General features: G+C 48.7%; 1 protein-coding gene across 1 annotated transcript; it reads right to left on the reverse strand.

The window, feature by feature from the left end:
• Positions 1-846: 846 nt before the first annotated feature.
• F2 (coagulation factor II, thrombin) lies at positions 847-17,380 on the reverse strand. Its single transcript, XM_025928094.2, has 14 exons — positions 17,222-17,380; positions 16,685-16,848; positions 15,953-15,977; positions 15,633-15,683; positions 14,101-14,206; positions 13,856-13,992; positions 12,163-12,477; positions 11,700-11,825; positions 11,492-11,618; positions 10,667-10,834; positions 9,967-10,140; positions 9,565-9,746; positions 1,249-1,319; positions 847-1,107 (listed from the first exon to the last, which is right to left on the reverse strand). Exons 1-14 carry the CDS (start codon positions 17,298-17,300, stop codon positions 964-966), a joined length of 1,869 nt encoding a protein of 622 aa, XP_025783879.1. The 5' UTR covers positions 17,301-17,380; the 3' UTR covers positions 847-963.
• Between the last annotated feature and the right edge of the window lie 344 nt (positions 17,381-17,724).

The raw sequence follows: 17,724 nt of genomic DNA on the forward strand, positions 1-17,724 counted from the left end.
CAACCCCACTAACGTGCTATTTGCAGGGGCCAGAGGAGGGGAGTGGCAGAGCAACTTTGATCACACCAGGCAGGAGTGAGCATACAGGCGGCCGTGATTTATGCACAGCTTACCAGGTACTGGGCACTTGGCTAAGTACACCATACACGTTACCTAAATTACTCCTCAAAACCTTACTGAGGCAAGTAATGTCACTGCGTACATCTTCTATGTAAGGAAACAGGCCCACGGAAGTCAAGGGCCTTGTCCGTGGTTCTCCCTTTCCTATCCCAGAACACTGAACCCAGACAGTCTGACGCTGGGGCCCACACTCCGAACCACCATATCCCACAAGACTCTCAGATGAAGGCACTTCAAACAACTGAGCCTGTTGGGGGCATTAATCTGATGTCATTTTAATGACGTGCAGAAGCACATAGGGACTTCCAAGGAAAGCGGGAGGTAAAGAGAAAGGTGTACCTACTCACCCCTCATCGCTCCAGTCTTCCTCCCGCCTCTTCTCTGGTCCTGGGACAATCGCTTTACGGCCCTGACAGCAGAGCGACTGAAAGCACAGGTTTTAGTATCTTCTGTGCTCCAAGTCCAACTCTGACCTTTCTTAACTACATGACCTTGGACAAGACGCTTCTCCTAGTTGATTTCCTCACCTACCTCTTACGAGCACGAAATGAGCTAACCCACGAAGGCCCCAAGTCCGGAACATTTTCAGTGCTCCTACTCTCAGGCCACCACCTCCCCATCACCTGCCCCCCCCCCCCTTCTAGGACTGGGGGACCCGCTAAGTCCTGTCATCCAGTCGGACTGGCTCTTCCAGAGCTGCCCACGAATGGCACTGGGAGCGCTGAGGCTTGTTGACAGGCACTTTTATTGAGAACTATACTTTTAGGCACAAAGCACAACAATAATTCCTCCGACTTGGTTTCTGCGATTGTGCAGCGAGGAGCCTAGAAGGCGAACGGCCCCCTAACTTCCAGACTGATCAATGACCTTCCGTATCCACTTCTTCAGGCGGAACACGTGTGTGTAGAAGCCGTATTTTCCATCCCTGTCACAGCCTTCGCCCCATGAGACGATGCCCATTTGGTACCAGCGGTTGTTAAAGGGGCTCTGAGGAAGAGACATGGGGATTCCAACAGAGTCAAGTCCAAGGCAGTGGCAGGCAACTCCTCCTGAAAACTGGGTCCGTCCTTACCCCCCTGCACCCTCAGAAGATCCACCCACCAGCTCCTGGCCTTCAGTGATGCTTACCTTCATGACAAAGGGTCCCCCGCTGTCGCCTTCACAAGCATCCCCTCGCTTCTCTTCATTGGGCTTGTAACCTTGAGAAAGAAGAGTAGAGCTCAGGCACAGAGCTCGTGCTCCCTCCCCTCCTCGGGAAGAGACGGCTGGCGAGTGTCCACTTGACCCTTTGTGGTCATCCTTGACTCCTCACTTCCTCACCCCTCACATCCAGTCCTTATCACGGCTCTGTCTTCAGCACGCATCCCCGTCAGCTAGTTCTCACCGCCTCCATCCCTGGTCACGGCACAGGCATCTCTCCCCTGAACTAGTTTCCCTATCTCACGCACGCGTGCGCACGCACACCATCATCATCACTGGAATACGGAAAACACCCAAGCTTCAAATCAATTTAGTGTATTTAATGGGCATCTAATATTAACACTTAGGTGGAGAGGAGAATGTAAATATCTACTAGATAAAAGAAGTGGGTAGAACTGAATTGGAACCTTGTAAATGACACCAAATCTACAAAATGAATGGATGACAACTAAAGAGATCCATACCAAGATACTAGGGAAACAAAAAATAAGAATAAAAAGCACCTTGGCTAATAAAAATTCTCCCCCCAAACAACCACGAAACAGAGGAAAACTAACTGAATGAAATTTCCTCAAGCAAAAGTGTAGGATGTAACAAAATACCTGGAATCAGACATCCAAAAATTTTAAATAAATGGACAAATCATAGGAAGAAACACAAAGAAAGGGACTGAAGTGGAACTCAGACCAAAGAAGAAATCAGAGTCCCTTAAAAGAAAAATAAGACCTTGGAACAAAACTAATATTTATTATATAATCCAAGAAAACTTACAGAAATAAAATAAGATTAAAGGTATACATTGAAAGGATCCACACGGGGTAGCTGGCAAAAATGACCTGAAACACTCAGCTCTGGGACATATCCCAATAAAACTTCAAAGATGAAGGAAAAAACCCTCAAAGCCTCCAAGCACAAAAGACCAAATACCTCACAAGTTCTAAAGAATGACACCAGCATCAGATTTTCAAAACCAACATACAAAGTAAGTAAGCAACAACAAAGCTATACTTCTTTTAAAAATTCAGGGAAGGAAAACGTAAGCCATGGATTTTATACACAGCCAATCAGAGCTTCCAGTGTCGAGACTACAGAAAAACAGTTAACAAACACAAACTCAAGAAATTCTACCACCATAACCGTTGTTGAAGAACCTGCTTCATCCAACCAAGAGATGAATGCTTTAGCAAAAGGGCTGATTAACTGTCCTGACAAGTAGAAAAATGAAGCTAAAAATATCAAAGATCCTGAAAGAGGAGAGTAAACTCACTGATTGTTGTCAACAGGTGGGAGTTAAGAATTAATAGGTCATATAAGAAAAGAAGGAACAAAAGGCATTTCAAAAAGGTAGAAGCCCAAAGATAATCACTAGAACAAAAATGCAAACCTTCGTAAATATATAAATTTAAAAACACAAAGAAAAGATCACATGGGAAAAAATACAGCAAATGAAACATAATACACGTGATAATCACAAAATATAAATACAAATTCAATCATATCAATAAATGTGAATGGGCTTAACTCACTTAAAAAAGAAAAAGATTTCTTTTAATTCTTCCTCTTTTTTTTTTTTTTTAAAGTTTATTCATTTTGAGAGAAAGAGCGTGAGCAGGGGAGGGACAGAGAGAGAGAGAGAGAGAGAGAGAGAGAGAATCCCAAGCAGGCTCCAGGCTCTGCACAGAGCCTGATATGGGGCTCGATCTCACAATGGTGAGATCATGACCTGAGCCAAAATCAAGTCAGACAGATAGGGGCTCCTGGGTGGCTCAGTCGGTTGAGCATCCAACTTCAGCTCAGGTCATGATCTCGCAGTCCATGAGTTCGAGCCCCGCGTCGGGCTCTGTGCTGACAGCTCAGAGCCTGGAGCCTGCTTCAGATTCTGTGTCTCCCTCTCTCTCTGACCCTCCCCCATTCATGCTCTGTCTCTCTCTGTCTCAAAAATAAATAAACATTAAAAAAAAAAATCAAGTCAGACATTTAACAGACTGAGCCAACCAGGTGCCCCTCCCTAAAAATGATTTTTAATTTGACTCACAAAGCAGGACCTAACTATGCTAGATATAAGAGACAAAACAAAGTGATTCATAGAGGCTAAAGCTGGAGGGATGGACAAAGGTATATCAAGTGAATGGAAACAAAAAATGAGGAAGAAACAGTGATCCTAAAGTTGAAAATAATTTAAGGAAGTAGTACACTTTTAATGCTAAAAGCCACAATTCATAATGAATAAATAACAATTACCACTATCTGTGCTAAACAGCACAACAACCACATTTATAAAGAGACTGTAAGCAATGCAACGAGACAGAAATACATTAATAGAATTTAACACAAACTCAGTAAAAGATCAAGTGAACTGAAAATAAGTAAGGATATAAATGACCTAAATAAGAGGGCACCTGGCTGGCTTAGTCAGTAGAATCTGTGTCCCTTGGTCTTGGGGTTGTGAGTTCGAGCCCCACACTGGGTGTAGAGATTACTTAAAAATAAAATGTAGGGGCACCTGGGTGGCTCAGTCTGTTAAGCATCCGACTTCGGCTCATGTCATGATCTCAGTTCGTGAGTTCAAGCCCCGCGTCGGGCTCTGTGCTGACAGCTCAGAGCCTGGAGCCTGCTTCGGATTCTATGTCTGCCCCTCTCTCTACCCCTCCCCTGCTCACGCTCTGTGTCTCTCTGTCTCTCGATAATAAATAAACGTTTAAAAAAAATTGTTAAAACACAATATATAAAATAAGGTGCTAAGGAGTAAAAAAAAAAAAAAAACATAATAGATTGCAGTACTCTAGAAAGATACAACATAGACTTAAGCAAATGGGCAGGCATTTCTTGTCCTTGAAAAGAATGACATCAAAAAGATGTCACTTCTCCCTAAATAATTTATAAATTTAACACAATCCCAACAAAAATATCCATAGGCTTTTTTTTTTTAATGGAGCTAGACAAATTGATACCAAAGTTCATACAGAAAAACAAACCTGCAAGAATTGCCAGGAAAACACTGGAAAAGAAAAACAGGAGACAACAAACCCTACCAGATATTAAAACATACGCTAAAGTCTCTATAATTAAAACAAGACAGTACTTTAATAGAATAGACAACAGACCAGGAGAACCAAATAGAATGTCTTTGAATAGAAACAGATTTGAACACAAATAGAGCCTAGTATGTGACAAGTGTGACATCTCAAATCACTGGGGCAGAGGCGCCTGGCTGGCTCAGTTGGTAGAGTACATGACTCCTGGTCCTGGGGTTGTGCGTTTAAGCCCCACGCTGGGTGTAGAGCTTACTTAAAAAAAAAAAAAAAATCAAATCACTGGGCAAAGATAGAATTTTTAATAAATGGTGTGGGGACAGCTGGTTAGCCATTTGGACAAAGAGAAGTTAGATCCATACCTTGCATCATACCCAAGAATAGACTCCAAATGACTCAGGGGTCCAAGTGTAGAAAAATGAAACTAAGTACTAGAAGAAAACGTGAGTGAATTTCTCTATGACCTGGATGTAAGGAAAGTTTTTCTAACTCCATCAAAATCCAGACGCAGTAAAATATTAATACCTTTGGCTACCTAAAGAAAATTTTTAATTAGAAATGGTAAAAGGCTGGGGCGCCTGGGTGGCTCAGTCGGTTAAGCGCCCGACTTCGGCTCAGGTCATGATCTCATGGTCTGTGAGTTTGAGCCCCGCGTCGGGCTCTGTGCTGACAGCTTGGAGCCTGGGGCCTGTGTCTCCCTCTCTCTGACCCTCCCCCGTTCATGCTGTCTTTCTCTGTCTCAAAAATAAATAAACATTAAAAAAAAATTTTAAAGAAATGGTAAAAGGTTATAAACGTTAAAAACCGAACAAACTGGGAGAAAATATTTGCAACATATATCACAAACAAAGGCCTATACTGCCAATACATGAAGAACTCTCAACAATTGATGGGAAAGGGACAAAAAATGGGCAAAAAACCTTGAATAATTCATAAAAAATACTATAAAAATGGTCTTCAAGCATGTGAAAAGATGTTCAATTGCAAAATATTGACAACAATCTAAATGCCCCCACACAGGAAACAGTTGAATAAGCTATGGTACGTCTACATAATGGACTACATGGTGTGGCTTTTTTTTTTTTTTTTTTCCAAGAATAAGGAAAACAAAGGGCACCTGGGTAGCTCAGTCAGTTAAGCATCTGACTCTTGATTTCGACTCAGGTCATGATCTCATTGTTTGTGAGTTTAAGCCCTGCATCAGGCTCTGTGCTGATGGTGTGGAGCCTGTTTGGGATTTCTCTCCCTCTCGCTCTCTGCCCCTCCCCACCTCAAAAATAAACAAACATAAAAAAAAAAAAAAAAAGGAATAAGGAAAAAAGGTCTATAACCAATATGGAGTGAATTTCCAGGATATATAAACTGAAAAAAGCAGGGTGCCTGGGTACCAGGGTGCCTCAGTCCGCTAAGCGTCCAACTCCTAATTTCAGTTCAGGTTATAATCTCACGGTTTGTGGGTTTGAACCCCACATCAGTCTCTGCACCAACAGTGCAGAGCCTGCCTGGAATTCTCTCTTTCTCACTCTCTCCCTCCCCCTCTCCTGCTCTCTCTCTCTCAAAATGGTTAAGTATCCAACTCTTGATTTCGGCTCAGGTCATGATTTCACGGTTCATGGGTTCAAGCCCCACATCGCCTGGAGTTTGCTTTTGATTCTGTGTCTCCCTCTCTCTCTGCCCCTCCCATGCTCATGCTCTGCCTATCTCTCAAAAATAAAAAAATTTTTAAAAATTTTATTGTTTAAAGTTTTTGTAAAAAGTGAAAAAAGCAAAATACAAAAGAATGTCTACAGCATGCTACGGTGTGTGTAAAAAGAGGGAAATAAAAGGGACACCTGGGTGGCTTAGTTGGTTGAGCATCCGACTCCGGCTCAGGTCATGATCTCGTAGTTCATGAGTTCCAGCCCCGTGTCGGGCTCTGTGCTGACAGCTCGGAGCCTGAAGCCTGGTTCAGATTCTGTGTCTCCCTCTCTCTCTGCCCCTGTCCCCACTCACGCTTTCTCTCTCAAAAATAAACATTTTTTTTTTTTTATTTTAAAAAGGGGTGTTTGGGTGGCTCAGTCAGTTGAGCCACTGATTTCAGCTCAGGTCATGATCTCAGTTTGTGGGTTCGAGTTCCACATCGGGCTCTGTGCTAACAGCTCAGAGCCTGGATCCTGCTTGGGTTTCCATGTCTCCCTCTCTCTCTATCCCTTCCCTGCTCGTGCTCTCTCTCTCTCAAAAATGAATATGCAATAAAAAAAATTGTTTTTAATTAAAACAAAGCAGGGGAATAAAATACATATGTGTCTGCTCATTTGTGCTAAAAGAAACACAGGAAGAAAAAAAAAAAAACACACAAACTACTGCTATTGGGTGACTAACAGCCTGGATGGCAATGGAGTGGAAAGGATAAGGGGGTAAAAGGATAGAAGGGAAAGGGGAGTGTCATTGTCCGAGTTTCAGAAGCATGTTAATACTCCAAAAATAAAAATGACAAAGATGGGATTCAACAAAGTTGAATACAATTAGAAACAACTAAGCCTAACTGTATTTTAAATACAAACACAGAGAAGGGAAGAAAAAACTAACCCATGTTACCTGAGAGAGAGCATGAGCAGAGGAAGAGAGTCAAAGGGGGGGAGGGAGAGAATCCCAAGCAGGCTCCATGCTGTCCACATAGAGCCCAATGCAGGGCTCGATCCCAAAAACTATGAGATCTTGACCTGAGCCAAAAATCAAGAGTCTGACATTCAACCAACTGAACCACCCAGATACCTCCCAAGTTACTTTTGAACACAGCATTTCAACTATGTATCCGTAGGCTGAAGACAGAAACACTGTGAAGAAATGCTGATCCTTAGTAGGATTGTGTTTCCACTGTGAGATGGATGGGTGATTCTGAAACAATGTATTCTAGTATTGATCAAATAAGTTAGTATCATATGAATAATAGGAGTCAAATTTCTCCCTACAACAGAGAGTTACAAAGGGAAGGGAGAAACTAAAATTAATTCTGGATTGCAGTAGGCGGGTTCAGATAGAGAAACTGATAGATGATAGAAAGAAAAATCAATCTAGATGTTGGTGTATGCATAATACACACGTTTTCTAGATCTGTCTGCTGAGAGGACATAGAAGCAATGACATCCCAGTAGCAATGTGCACACCTAGCACCCAGATATTGGTTTCTAAGCACTGTTCTCCACTAGAAAGAAGGTGGGTTGAATCTGGAATATCTCACTCTGCCAATGTAAGAAAGTACTCAGGAATGACAGGGACATCAAAAGTCACAGAAGCCAGGGTGAAGGGACTCCCACTGGCCAAACTTGGCGAATTTGAAAATCAAAATAAATAATGATAGTAGCAAATTATAGCCTTTAGAATAAAGACCCAGGAGTCCACACTGACAGAATGAAAGAAAGGAGAGGGCTCCCTTACAATGAAATAACTAATAAATGTAGAAGGAATGACAGAAAATCACCATTAGGCAGCCCTCCAGAGTTGGAAGAATGGTTTGATGAGAAACAGAATACATAGTGTCAAAGTTTCTCCTCACAAGATAGTTATTAGCAGAACCTCAGAGTGAGAAACTGGCCAGATGCAGACACTACCTTAACCAAGAAGTCAGAGTTAATCTCACCAGGTATGGGACAAATTGATGTCACACGCCTGCTAACGGAGCAGACTTAGAAGGACACAGCATGGCTTAGCCTGAATCTGATCACAAGGAAACCAAAACCTTAGATAAACTGAACTGAGAGCCAAGCTAGAGATTCACTGGGCTGCACTTGCCAAATATGTCCAAGCCATGGAAGACAAAGAAGAAAGACTGACAACTAAAGATGGTGTGTGACCCTGGATTGGATACAGATGAGAAAAACCTTTTCCCCTTTTGCCTTAGAAGACATTAGTAAGTAGGACAACTGGAAAACACTTGAATAAGGTGCACAGATTAAATAATGGTATTATATCATTATTAATTTCCTGATTTTAACAATTGTACTTGTTATGTTAGAGAACATCTTTGTTTTTTGGATCTATTCAACTATGTGGGTAAAAAGGCATATGTATAATTTACTCTCAAACAGTGTGTGTATATGTGTTTATATGTCTATAAATACACACACAAAGTGGGGGACGGAATCTTGATGACAGTATACAGGAATTCTTTGAATTATTTTTGTGACTTTTCTATGAGTCTGAAATCACACTAAAAAAAAAAATTTTTTTTTTTAAAGTAAGCTCTGTGCCCAATGTAGGGCTTGAACTCATGACCCTGAGATCAAGAGTCCCATGCTCCACCAACTAAGCCAGCCAAGCACCCCTAAACTAAAAATTTTTAATTAAGTTAGACCATCTATTCACCTGTCCCCAACCCTCCAAAACTTCCTATCTCAATAAAAGCCAAAGTCCTTCAAGGCCCTTAAAGAAGTGCCCATCTATGCCTGCCTCCCTCCCTCCCCTCATCTACTGCTGCCCTGCCTATGTTTCCTGCACTCCAGCCACACTAGCCTCCCTGTTGTTCCTCAGACACACTAAGCACACTCCCACCCCAGGGCCTTTGAACCTACTCTCCCCTCACCCTGAAGTGCACTTCCCCTAGACTGGCTCTTCTTCACTTCTTCTAGTCTCTTTTCAGAGAGACCTTCTCCAGCCTTGACCAACCACTCTCTTTAGCCTACCCTGTCCCCATCTCTCTCTCCCTTACTCTGCTTGATTTTTCTTCCTAGCAGAGGTTGCTATTCTACATCTGTTTACGGACACTCTCTCCTAGGAAGGGAGCTCTCTGAGGACACAGGCATTGTGCTTGGGTCCTTGTTGTATACTGTAGAATATTGATCACAATAGGCATTCAATAAATATTTGCTTAATGACTGAACACATGGCTTTTCCTCCACCCATGGCCTCATGCTGTGTGGACTTACGTCAACAACTTAACCAGTGACTAGCACACCTAGTAGTTTATAATATACATATCACACACACACACACAGACACACACACACACACACACACACACACACAATCTAATCTAACCCTCACACTACCTTACAGGATAGAGACTTTCATCTCCATTTTACAGAGGAAGAAACTGAGCCTCCGAGAGGTTATGCAACTTTGCCCGAAGCCATTTGGCTTGTAAGTGACCAGATCCAGGATTGGAATAGGCCTGCGCCCTTCACATGTCTCGGTCCCCCCCACCCTGAGGCCCAGAAGCGCCCGGGGGACTTGCCAGCACAGAACATGTTGTCCGTGATGCGGATCCTGGTGGACGCCCTGCAGACCGGCTGCTCCACAAGTGGCAAGTTCACCACCTGCAGGACACTGGGCTGCACCTCACCAACACTGGCCGTCCACGTCTCCTTCAGGTTGCCCCAGCCTGTCACCCGCCCTTTGTATCCAGTCTGAATCAGTCTTTGGGGAAAGGAGAAGGACCTTGTGAGAACTGGCCCCTCCAGGAGCCCCCTGGCCTCAACACTCCCTTGGAGACCCGAATCTAAAACACCGGCGCAGAAAGAACTTCTGGGTTTACTCTGAGCCCCCGAGGCCTGGAAGGGGAAGGAACTTCTGCAAGGCTGCAGTGTCCCCCAGGCCCAGAACCCAGCCCGGGGACCCCCCAGCCCCTGAACCCCACCTGGCCACTGTGGCCTTGTCAGGCAGGCACACGGGGTGGATGTAGCTGCTGAAGGCGATGGGCTTCTTGAGCTTCAGCAGGGCAATGTCGCGGTCCAGGTTTTCCCTCCAGTTGTACCTGGGGTGGATGTAGATCTTTTCCAGCATGGAGATCTTTTCAATGCTTCGTTCGTACCTGTGCAAACCCCAACAGGGAGACGGAGAAGCTGTAAGCCACCTGGTGGGGGGCAGCCAGTCCCTGAGAAGAGAAACCACCTGCCCTCGGGGTCCAGGAAAGGGGCCACCCTCAGGCCACCAGTGAAGGGAGAGCACTGGCTCCTGCCCTGGCAGCATCTTCCGGCCTGAAGCTGCTCAGGGCTTTGGAGTCAAAGAGTCCAGGCAGGTGGGGGAGGAATGCAGGCTGCAGGCCCTGGTCCAAACAGTCTCTGTTCACAGCTCACACTTGGGCCCCGTCCTGGTGCCTGGAGGGGAGCTGGAGACTGGCCAGGATTTCATTCTCTGCAAAGCCTTAGTTTCTCTGTCCCCAGCTCCAAACCTCAGCTGAGACATGGCCAAATGGACCTCACAGCAGAGACTGCTGGGTTTTCTACTGTGGGACACGTACAGATATTTCCCACATGCCCCAGAGCCACCAGAGCCCCTCACCATCACTCTGAAGGACTCTGAGCCCTGGCAGACATCCATGGGCCCCCATCCTGTACCTGGTGCGGGAGTGCTTGCCAATGCGCACCAGAAGGTCATTCTCGGTGAAGTTCTTGTCCCAAGGCGGGTACAGGAGGCAGTGGGCAGCGGTGAGGACCCAACGGTCACTAATGAGGCTAGCCCCACACAGCAGTTCCTGGGGACTCTTCCGGAAAAGCATCACCTGCCTGGGAGGGGGAGTGGGCAGCATTAGGAGCTAGGTGGGCTGCCTCTCCACCTGCCCTAAAGTAGAAAAGTCCCAGGTTTAAGAACTAACTGGACAGGGGTGCCTGGGTGGCTCAGTCGGTTAAGTGTCCGACTTTGGCTCAGGTCATTATCTCTCTGCACCTGATCTCGAGGTTGGTGAGTTCAAGCTCAGAGCCTGGAGCCTGCTTCGGATTCTGTATCTCCCTCTCTCTCTGCCCCTCCCACACTCATGCTCTGTCTCTCTCTCCAAAATAAACATTAAAAACACACACACACACACACACAACAACAACTGGACAGAGCTGCCTGCTAGGCCTAGAACCCAGCTTGATCTGGTTGCCCTTGAGAACTGGAGCCTCCACATGACCCCAAGGGGCTGCCTCCTGCTATCTGCACCCTCCCCAGCTTCTGCAGGTCCAGAATTTGCACAGCCTGGCATAGCTCTGGGGTCAGAGAAACAGACTGAAGTAAGCAGACCCTTAAGCTCTCTGGGCCTCAGCTTCACCCTCTGCGTGTAAGAAGCAATACCCCCAATCTCAGAGGAGTGTCAGCTGTCCTGAGCTGGGAAGCCCAGGCCTGTGAGGGAAGAGTGCCCCGGCGGGTGTACCCCACCCCCCCAGGCTGTCCCCACGACGCACCAGGGTGCAGTGCCAATCTCCGCGTCCCAACCCTCCACGATGCGCCCGTCGATGTAGGAATCCAGAAGCTCCTCTTCTGTTTTGTCCTTCAACGACTTCTTCTCGAACAGAGGCCGCAGCCCACAGTCTGCACAACAAGCCCGGTGTGAGGAACCGAGCTGTGCCCCGAGCCCCACGCCTCTCCCCCCCGCCGCCGCCACCACCTCACCTGCCTCCCCGGCGCCGAAGGTCTTCTCGTTAAAGAAGGTCTGGAACTCCTCGGCCGTGGTGCGTCCCTCGATGGGCGCGTCCGGGTCCTCGGCCAGCCCGTCGCTCACGTCCTCCAACGGCTCCTCTGCGGAGAGCAGGCGCGGCTGGGGCCGGGCGAGCCTGCGCGCAGCCCCTCTTTAGCCTCCCCAACCCCCCCCCCCCCCCCCCCCCCCACTCCCCGGGCGGCCTCGGAGGCCCTTGGGCAAGACGCCGAGAGCCCAGCACACCGCGGCCTCGGGAACTCTGCGTCGGGCCCGAGCAGGTTCAGCTGCGCGTGGGGCCAGACCGGCCCTGCCGCCGGGAGGAGGCGCTGCCGCGGACCGCGCCCCCTAGCGGTGGGGCAGCCCTGAGTCAGAAGAGGCGCTGCTCGGCTCCGCCCCCAGGCTCCGCCCCCAGCCTCAGGCTCCCCGGCCCCGCCTCACCGCAGTAGTCCAGGTTGCAGTACTCGAAGTCACCAGGCCCCCCGGACACATAACACCACACGCCCTCCTCGTCCCCGTCCGGGTTGCGGCAGAAGTTCTCCTCCAGCGGCACCAAAGGGTTGAAGTCCTGGTTCTTGCTCAGGGCCTTGGCCTGACTGCTGTCCCAGGCCAGGCAGGGGGACCCATGTGTGGTCACCGCCAGGCGACCCTGGTAGTACCGGCCACGCTCAGGGATGCAGGAGTCCGATGGAGGTGGCAGATTCACCGTGGAGTTTCTGGAGCGTGGGGTCGGCTGTACAGTGACGTCCCCCTGGCCTGGTGGGTGGGGAGGCAGGGGAGCAGGGTGGGTGGAACCACACGTGGAGCCAGACGCATAGGGTTTGACTCCCTGCCTTCCAACCTTCTTCCTATGTGATCTCAGGTCACTTGACCTCTCTGAGCTTTACTTTGCTTGCCCATAAAAGGGGTGACTAATGCCATTCTTGCAGGGGTGTTGAGAAATTTAAACAAAATACATACTGTAAGGGTGGGGTGCAACATGGGCCAGAAATAGCAACTAGGTTTCACCTCCTGGGCTATCTGCCACCTGTTGGTAGTGGCTGCCTGGAGTATTTAAAGAAGGATTCTATTTTTATAGGGGCACAGCAGGAAAAGTAGCTGGGCTGAGTGAGGATGCCTGCAACGTGGGGGCGGGGGGCAGGCTTGTGTAATGGTAGCTGCTTTTGTTACCATGACTAGTAATTTGCTGTAAGTCCCAGGATCAAGTATTGGGTCCAACAGGAATGCATGAAAGACAAAGAACACCAATCCATATTTGATGGACGAATTCTTTACCCCTGCCTGGCTCCACATCCTTTGCCCTGTGATTTTATAGGCAAAGGTGTACTTGTCGACCTGGTGACTTTGGCCTTGATCATGTGGCTCACCCTGGCCAATGGAATGTGACAGACTGATACCTCAGCTATGAGTCTAGGCCTGAGACACACTGTGTGTTTCTACTCAGTTTTGTACCTCTACCGTCATCTTAGGAGATGGTGACTTTCAGCCTCAGCCCCAGGATGAGTAATGTGAAGCAGACCAGGATCCAACCCACCCAAGGAGCCAAGCTCAGCTGGACCCAATGTTTGAAGCCGAACCAGCAGCCAAGCCTGCATAAGTGGCTACCACAGACACAGGCAAGCACAGCTGAGATCAGCACAGCACCCAAGCTGACCCTCAGACACATAAGAAATAAATGCTTATTGGTGTAAGCCCCTGAGCTTTTGTGGTTGGTTGTGATTTTGTGGGTTTTTGCAGCATTATTATGGCTAGAGCTAACTGACACATCATGCGAAAGAATAACAACAGAATCATTCTGGGCTGGACGTATGAGGCTGGACATAAAGCACTCTGTAGTGCTCAGAAAAGGGCCCATGGACTGAAATGGTTAAGGAGGGCATCCTGAAGGGAAGAGAGCCTCAAGCAGGAAGGGAAGCATATTTGGAATGAGCCACAGCCTGGGTCATAAGGAAGCAAAGACAGGGGAGGCAGGTGAGGTCAGCTCTCTCTGGTCTGCTGACTTCACTGACCCACAGGCCCAAATATGTTATAAATATCTAACCCATGCCTAAAGGTAGCCAGGCTCTCATTTCCTGTCCCAGGCTGCTAGGCACCTGAGCCTTGGCCATGGGCTGCCTACTCATCCCCAGCTCACCACAGATGGGGATGCTGCACTCTTCCCTCCGCACGGTGGGGTCTGTAGTATAGCACCAGGGTCCAGTGGTGCTGCCATCTGGGTTGCGGCAGAAATTCTCCTTCAGGTCGGCCCCAGGGTGGGTGGTATAGTTGATTCTGGAATAGGGAATTGCTCAGCAGAGGCCATGCCCCCCCCACCCCCACCCGATGTCTCCTAGCCCCATATGCTCAGCCCCGCTGGCGACAGGCCTACCCATCACTCACTCAGGCTTATGTGGGTAACGACTCCTCCATAGCTGGCACTCGATGCCTGACCGCGTGAAGTTCACATTCCCTCGGTAATTCATACCCAGACCTTCAGCACAGTTACCTGCAGAGACCCCAGCCCACATCTCTTACCCTAAGGATCTGTCCCCTCTCCCACTTAGCAAAGCTCTGTCTGTCTACCTCCTCCAAACTACTTCTCCACAACCGTTAACCTGCATTTCCTCAGCCACCTCCTCTGTACCCAGCAGTTCACCAGTCTATTTAACAATACTCACCTAAAATTCACTGAGTACACACCATGTGACACCCATGTGACAGACACTGTGCCAGGTACTAAGGACATCGTGAATAGTAAGACATAGTCAGGGTAGGTGCCTGCCCTCGTGGAGCTTATAATCAGTGGCTCCTCAGGGCCAGTAGGATGACAAAGTGAACAAGGTCCTTCTAATCTTGCCCTGGTCTATCTGTCCTGTTATCTTAGCTCCTCATGTATCAGGGCCTTTGCACATGCTGTTTCCTTTGCCTTGGAATGCTCTTTGGTTGGTTCATCAGTGCTTCTCACAAATTTAGGTGGAACTCTGCCTCTTCTGGGGGGCTGTCCCTGATTCTGCCAGCAAACTAAATGTTCCTTCTCCTGGCATTGTCTTGGCACCCGGAATAGAGCTTTTCCAGCAATCACACTGATATTTTGTATTTTTGTTTCCCTATGAGACTGTGAGATCCTTGGCTCTCTTAAAATCCCAAGCATTCAACATAGTGCCTGGTACATAGCAGAGGCTTAGTAAAATGTCTGTTGAATAAGTTCTTTAACAAATAAAAGGCCAATGGTTAAAGAGTTATTGTTAAGAGCTAGGGTCTGTTGTTATATAAAAGATGTATTCAGAATGCTGTGGAGGAGGGAGGAGGCTCCTTGCAGGCTTAGCAAGGTGATGGCTTTGAACTAGTCCTTGAAGGATAGGCATGTTTTCAGTAAGTGGTGACAGTTGCTCCAGGGGAAGATGACAATGAAAGCAAAGGCCAGGAAGTAGAAACATCTTGGCATGCACAGAGAAGTGCTTGCTGTTGGAGTAGCTGGGGGTCTGGGTCTACGGTTGGTACAATGGGAGATAAGGCTGGAAGGGAAGGTTAAGGCCAGACCTGCAAAGTTTGCCAGGCTAACAAGCCTGTGCTTTATTCTGGGGGCAATGGGCACCCCTCAACGTCCTGAAGAATGAATGTGACATCATCAGAGCTCTGCCCTGGGAACCTGGGGAAGACGGACTGGCATGGACGGAGGCTCAGATGAGAATAGGCCTTAAATATGAATTCATTATCTATTAATTCATTTGTTCCTCCAACATTAATCATCTAATTCATTGCTGGGTACAGAGCCAGGTGTAAAGATACATCCTTGACCACAGGAACAGAAAGGCAAGGTCAGGTGCTAGAGGCCACCACTGCTGGGCCACAAACCTTAACCCACCCGACCTCGCTCTTCTCCCAGGCTGCTTGCTCACATCCTGCCCCCCACCCGCGCATTAGCTCCTCACCTTCCAGACATTCCATGAGCTTGTCTCGAGGTTTCCTCACTGACTCACAAGCTGGAAAAGACCCAGAAACTTTTGGGATTGGGGTGGGGACAGGATGGGCTCAAGTAGAGGGTGGGTGAGATGAAATGCAAAATCAGAGAGAGGGACAGGCAGATGGTAAGAAGGAAGGGAGGGAGGGAGGGAGGAAGGGAGGGAGGGAGGAAACAGGCATGGGTGGAGGGACGGATAGGTGCATGACCAGAAGATTCTTCAGAGTAGAACATCCTCTCACTGGGGTCCCCAGGACTTCCTTCCAAGAGCAAGCCCTTCCCAGTGCTCACCTGTGTACTTGGCCCAGAATACATCCTGAAAAATAAGGGCTGGCATGAGTTTGTGGCACATTCTGTTTTGTTTCATTTTGTTTTTCAATAGACTTTATATTTTCTCCTTAAACCTTCTTTCCCTCACCCTGGTCACACAGGGGGCAGGCTCTGGGGAGGTTTGTGGTAGTTTTCCTATATTTGTTTTCAGAAACAAGCCCACTAAGGAGAGGAGTATTTGAGGAGAGGGGAGTCCCTCCCCCAACCAACCAAAACCATGGGTGGGCTAGACTGGAAAAGGGGGGTACGTGGGGCCCAGGCAGAGCCCTGGGGAAGGGAAAGGCTGCACCAAGCACCCAGAACCCCGAGGCCTCACCAGAGTCCCACACTCCACAGGCCACTGCTCCACCACAGAAGAGCTGGAGCTGAGAGGCCATGTGAGCCAGGGCCAGGGCCCCCAGAGACCTCAGTGCACATGTGCAGACAGACATATGAAGACAGAGCAGCCCCTGATGATCTGGAGCCTCACCAGGCCACCAGATCTTGACACAGCCCGGGTGTCGAGCCCTCCAAGAAAGGCTGAGGTCGCTCATCTCCACAACCCAGTGAAATGGGGCCCAAGAGGACCTGAAGTTACCAACAGCTTAAGAGCTGAGACGTCCCTTGCTGCCTCATTTGTGGTCCCAGAGCTGGGCCCGCCTGGATGGCCCCTGTCCGCCCCCCCACCAACCCTGCCGCGTAGCCGGCCTTCACCGTGGCAAAGGAAGACTCCAGGGCCTCAAAGGCCTCCTCGTAGCTGCACAGCTCCTCCACACACTCTCGCTCCAGGTTGCCCTTGCGCACTTCCTCCAGGAAGCCACTGTTGGCACGTCGGACCCGCTGGAGCAGCGATAGTGCTTGCTGAGGGGCCAGGAACACTGCAGGAGGAGGGGCGTGGGACAGCGGCCTCAGCGAGCCAGGCCGTCTTGGCCTCTGTGGTGGCAGGAAGCGAGCCTGGCCTGCCCCGCTGGCTTCCAAAAGGGATGCCTGGGATAGCAGCAGGACCCAAAAGGCTGCTATCAATAGCCTACCAGCTCCTCTCCATTCACTGGACACCCCACTCCCCATCCTGAAGGAGGGGAGCAGTCACTGGACATCCAGACCTGAGCACTTGACTCCTTCCCTAAGCCGTATGCTGTAGGCTGAGACCCACCTGGGGTTGGCCCTGTGTTCTCGGTCAAGGCAGGAGACCCTGGCCCATGGGCCGATATCCCAGGCTATCAGCCTGTTCCACCTCCAAGCCCCTCTTACCATGCTGGCTGTGCACAAGGCTACACAGGGCAGCTAGGGCCAGGCAACCAGGTAACCACAGGCCTCGGATGTGCGCCATAGTGTGTCAGCTCCTGGAACTCTGAGGGCTTGTCCTGACCCCTCTGGGTTAATGTTGAACTAACATGAAGAAATCAGCCAAGAGGGAGAGGTCACCAAGTCAGGGCCATGGGACTAGTGGAGATAGTCCACCCCCCACCATCCAGGAAGACAGGCCCTCCTGGGACCAGGGATAGATGGTCTGAGAGGAAGTCACAAAGGAAAGGTCATTGTGCCCACCATCGCCCAGCCCCTCCCTCCTGGAGACATGGGCCAACTGGGGCTAGTGGGCACACCAGATCTTCCTGAGGCTCCTTCCAATCCTCACACATGGTGATGGTTGCTTTAATCTCCATGAGCCTCAATGTCTGCATCTGTACAAGGAGAACAGGACTAACGGCAATTATGAATGTAATGCCCATGAAATGTAATAAGTGCTTAATAAT

The sequence above is a fragment of the Puma concolor genome, chromosome D1 (assembly GCF_028749965.1).
Source record: "Puma concolor isolate L17-30 chromosome D1, mPumCon1.1.hap2, whole genome shotgun sequence".
Classification (NCBI taxonomy): Eukaryota; Metazoa; Chordata; class Mammalia; order Carnivora; family Felidae; genus Puma; species Puma concolor.

What these genes read in the sequence shown, in the direction of transcription:
- F2 (XM_025928094.2), bottom strand. Translation starts at nt 17,300, where the DNA reads ATGGCGCACATCCGAGGCCTGTGGTTACCTGGTTGCCTGGCCCTAGCT. An exon ending in GCTCATGGAATGTCTGGAAG is followed by an intron (nt 14,207 to 15,632) that starts GTGAGGAGCTAA and finishes GGGTCTCTGCAG; the next exon opens with GTAACTGTGCTGAAGGTCTG. An exon ending in GGACAACATGTTCTGTGCTG is followed by an intron (nt 1,320 to 9,564) that starts GCAAGTCCCCCG and finishes TTCTTTCTCAAG; the next exon opens with GTTACAAGCCCAATGAAGAG.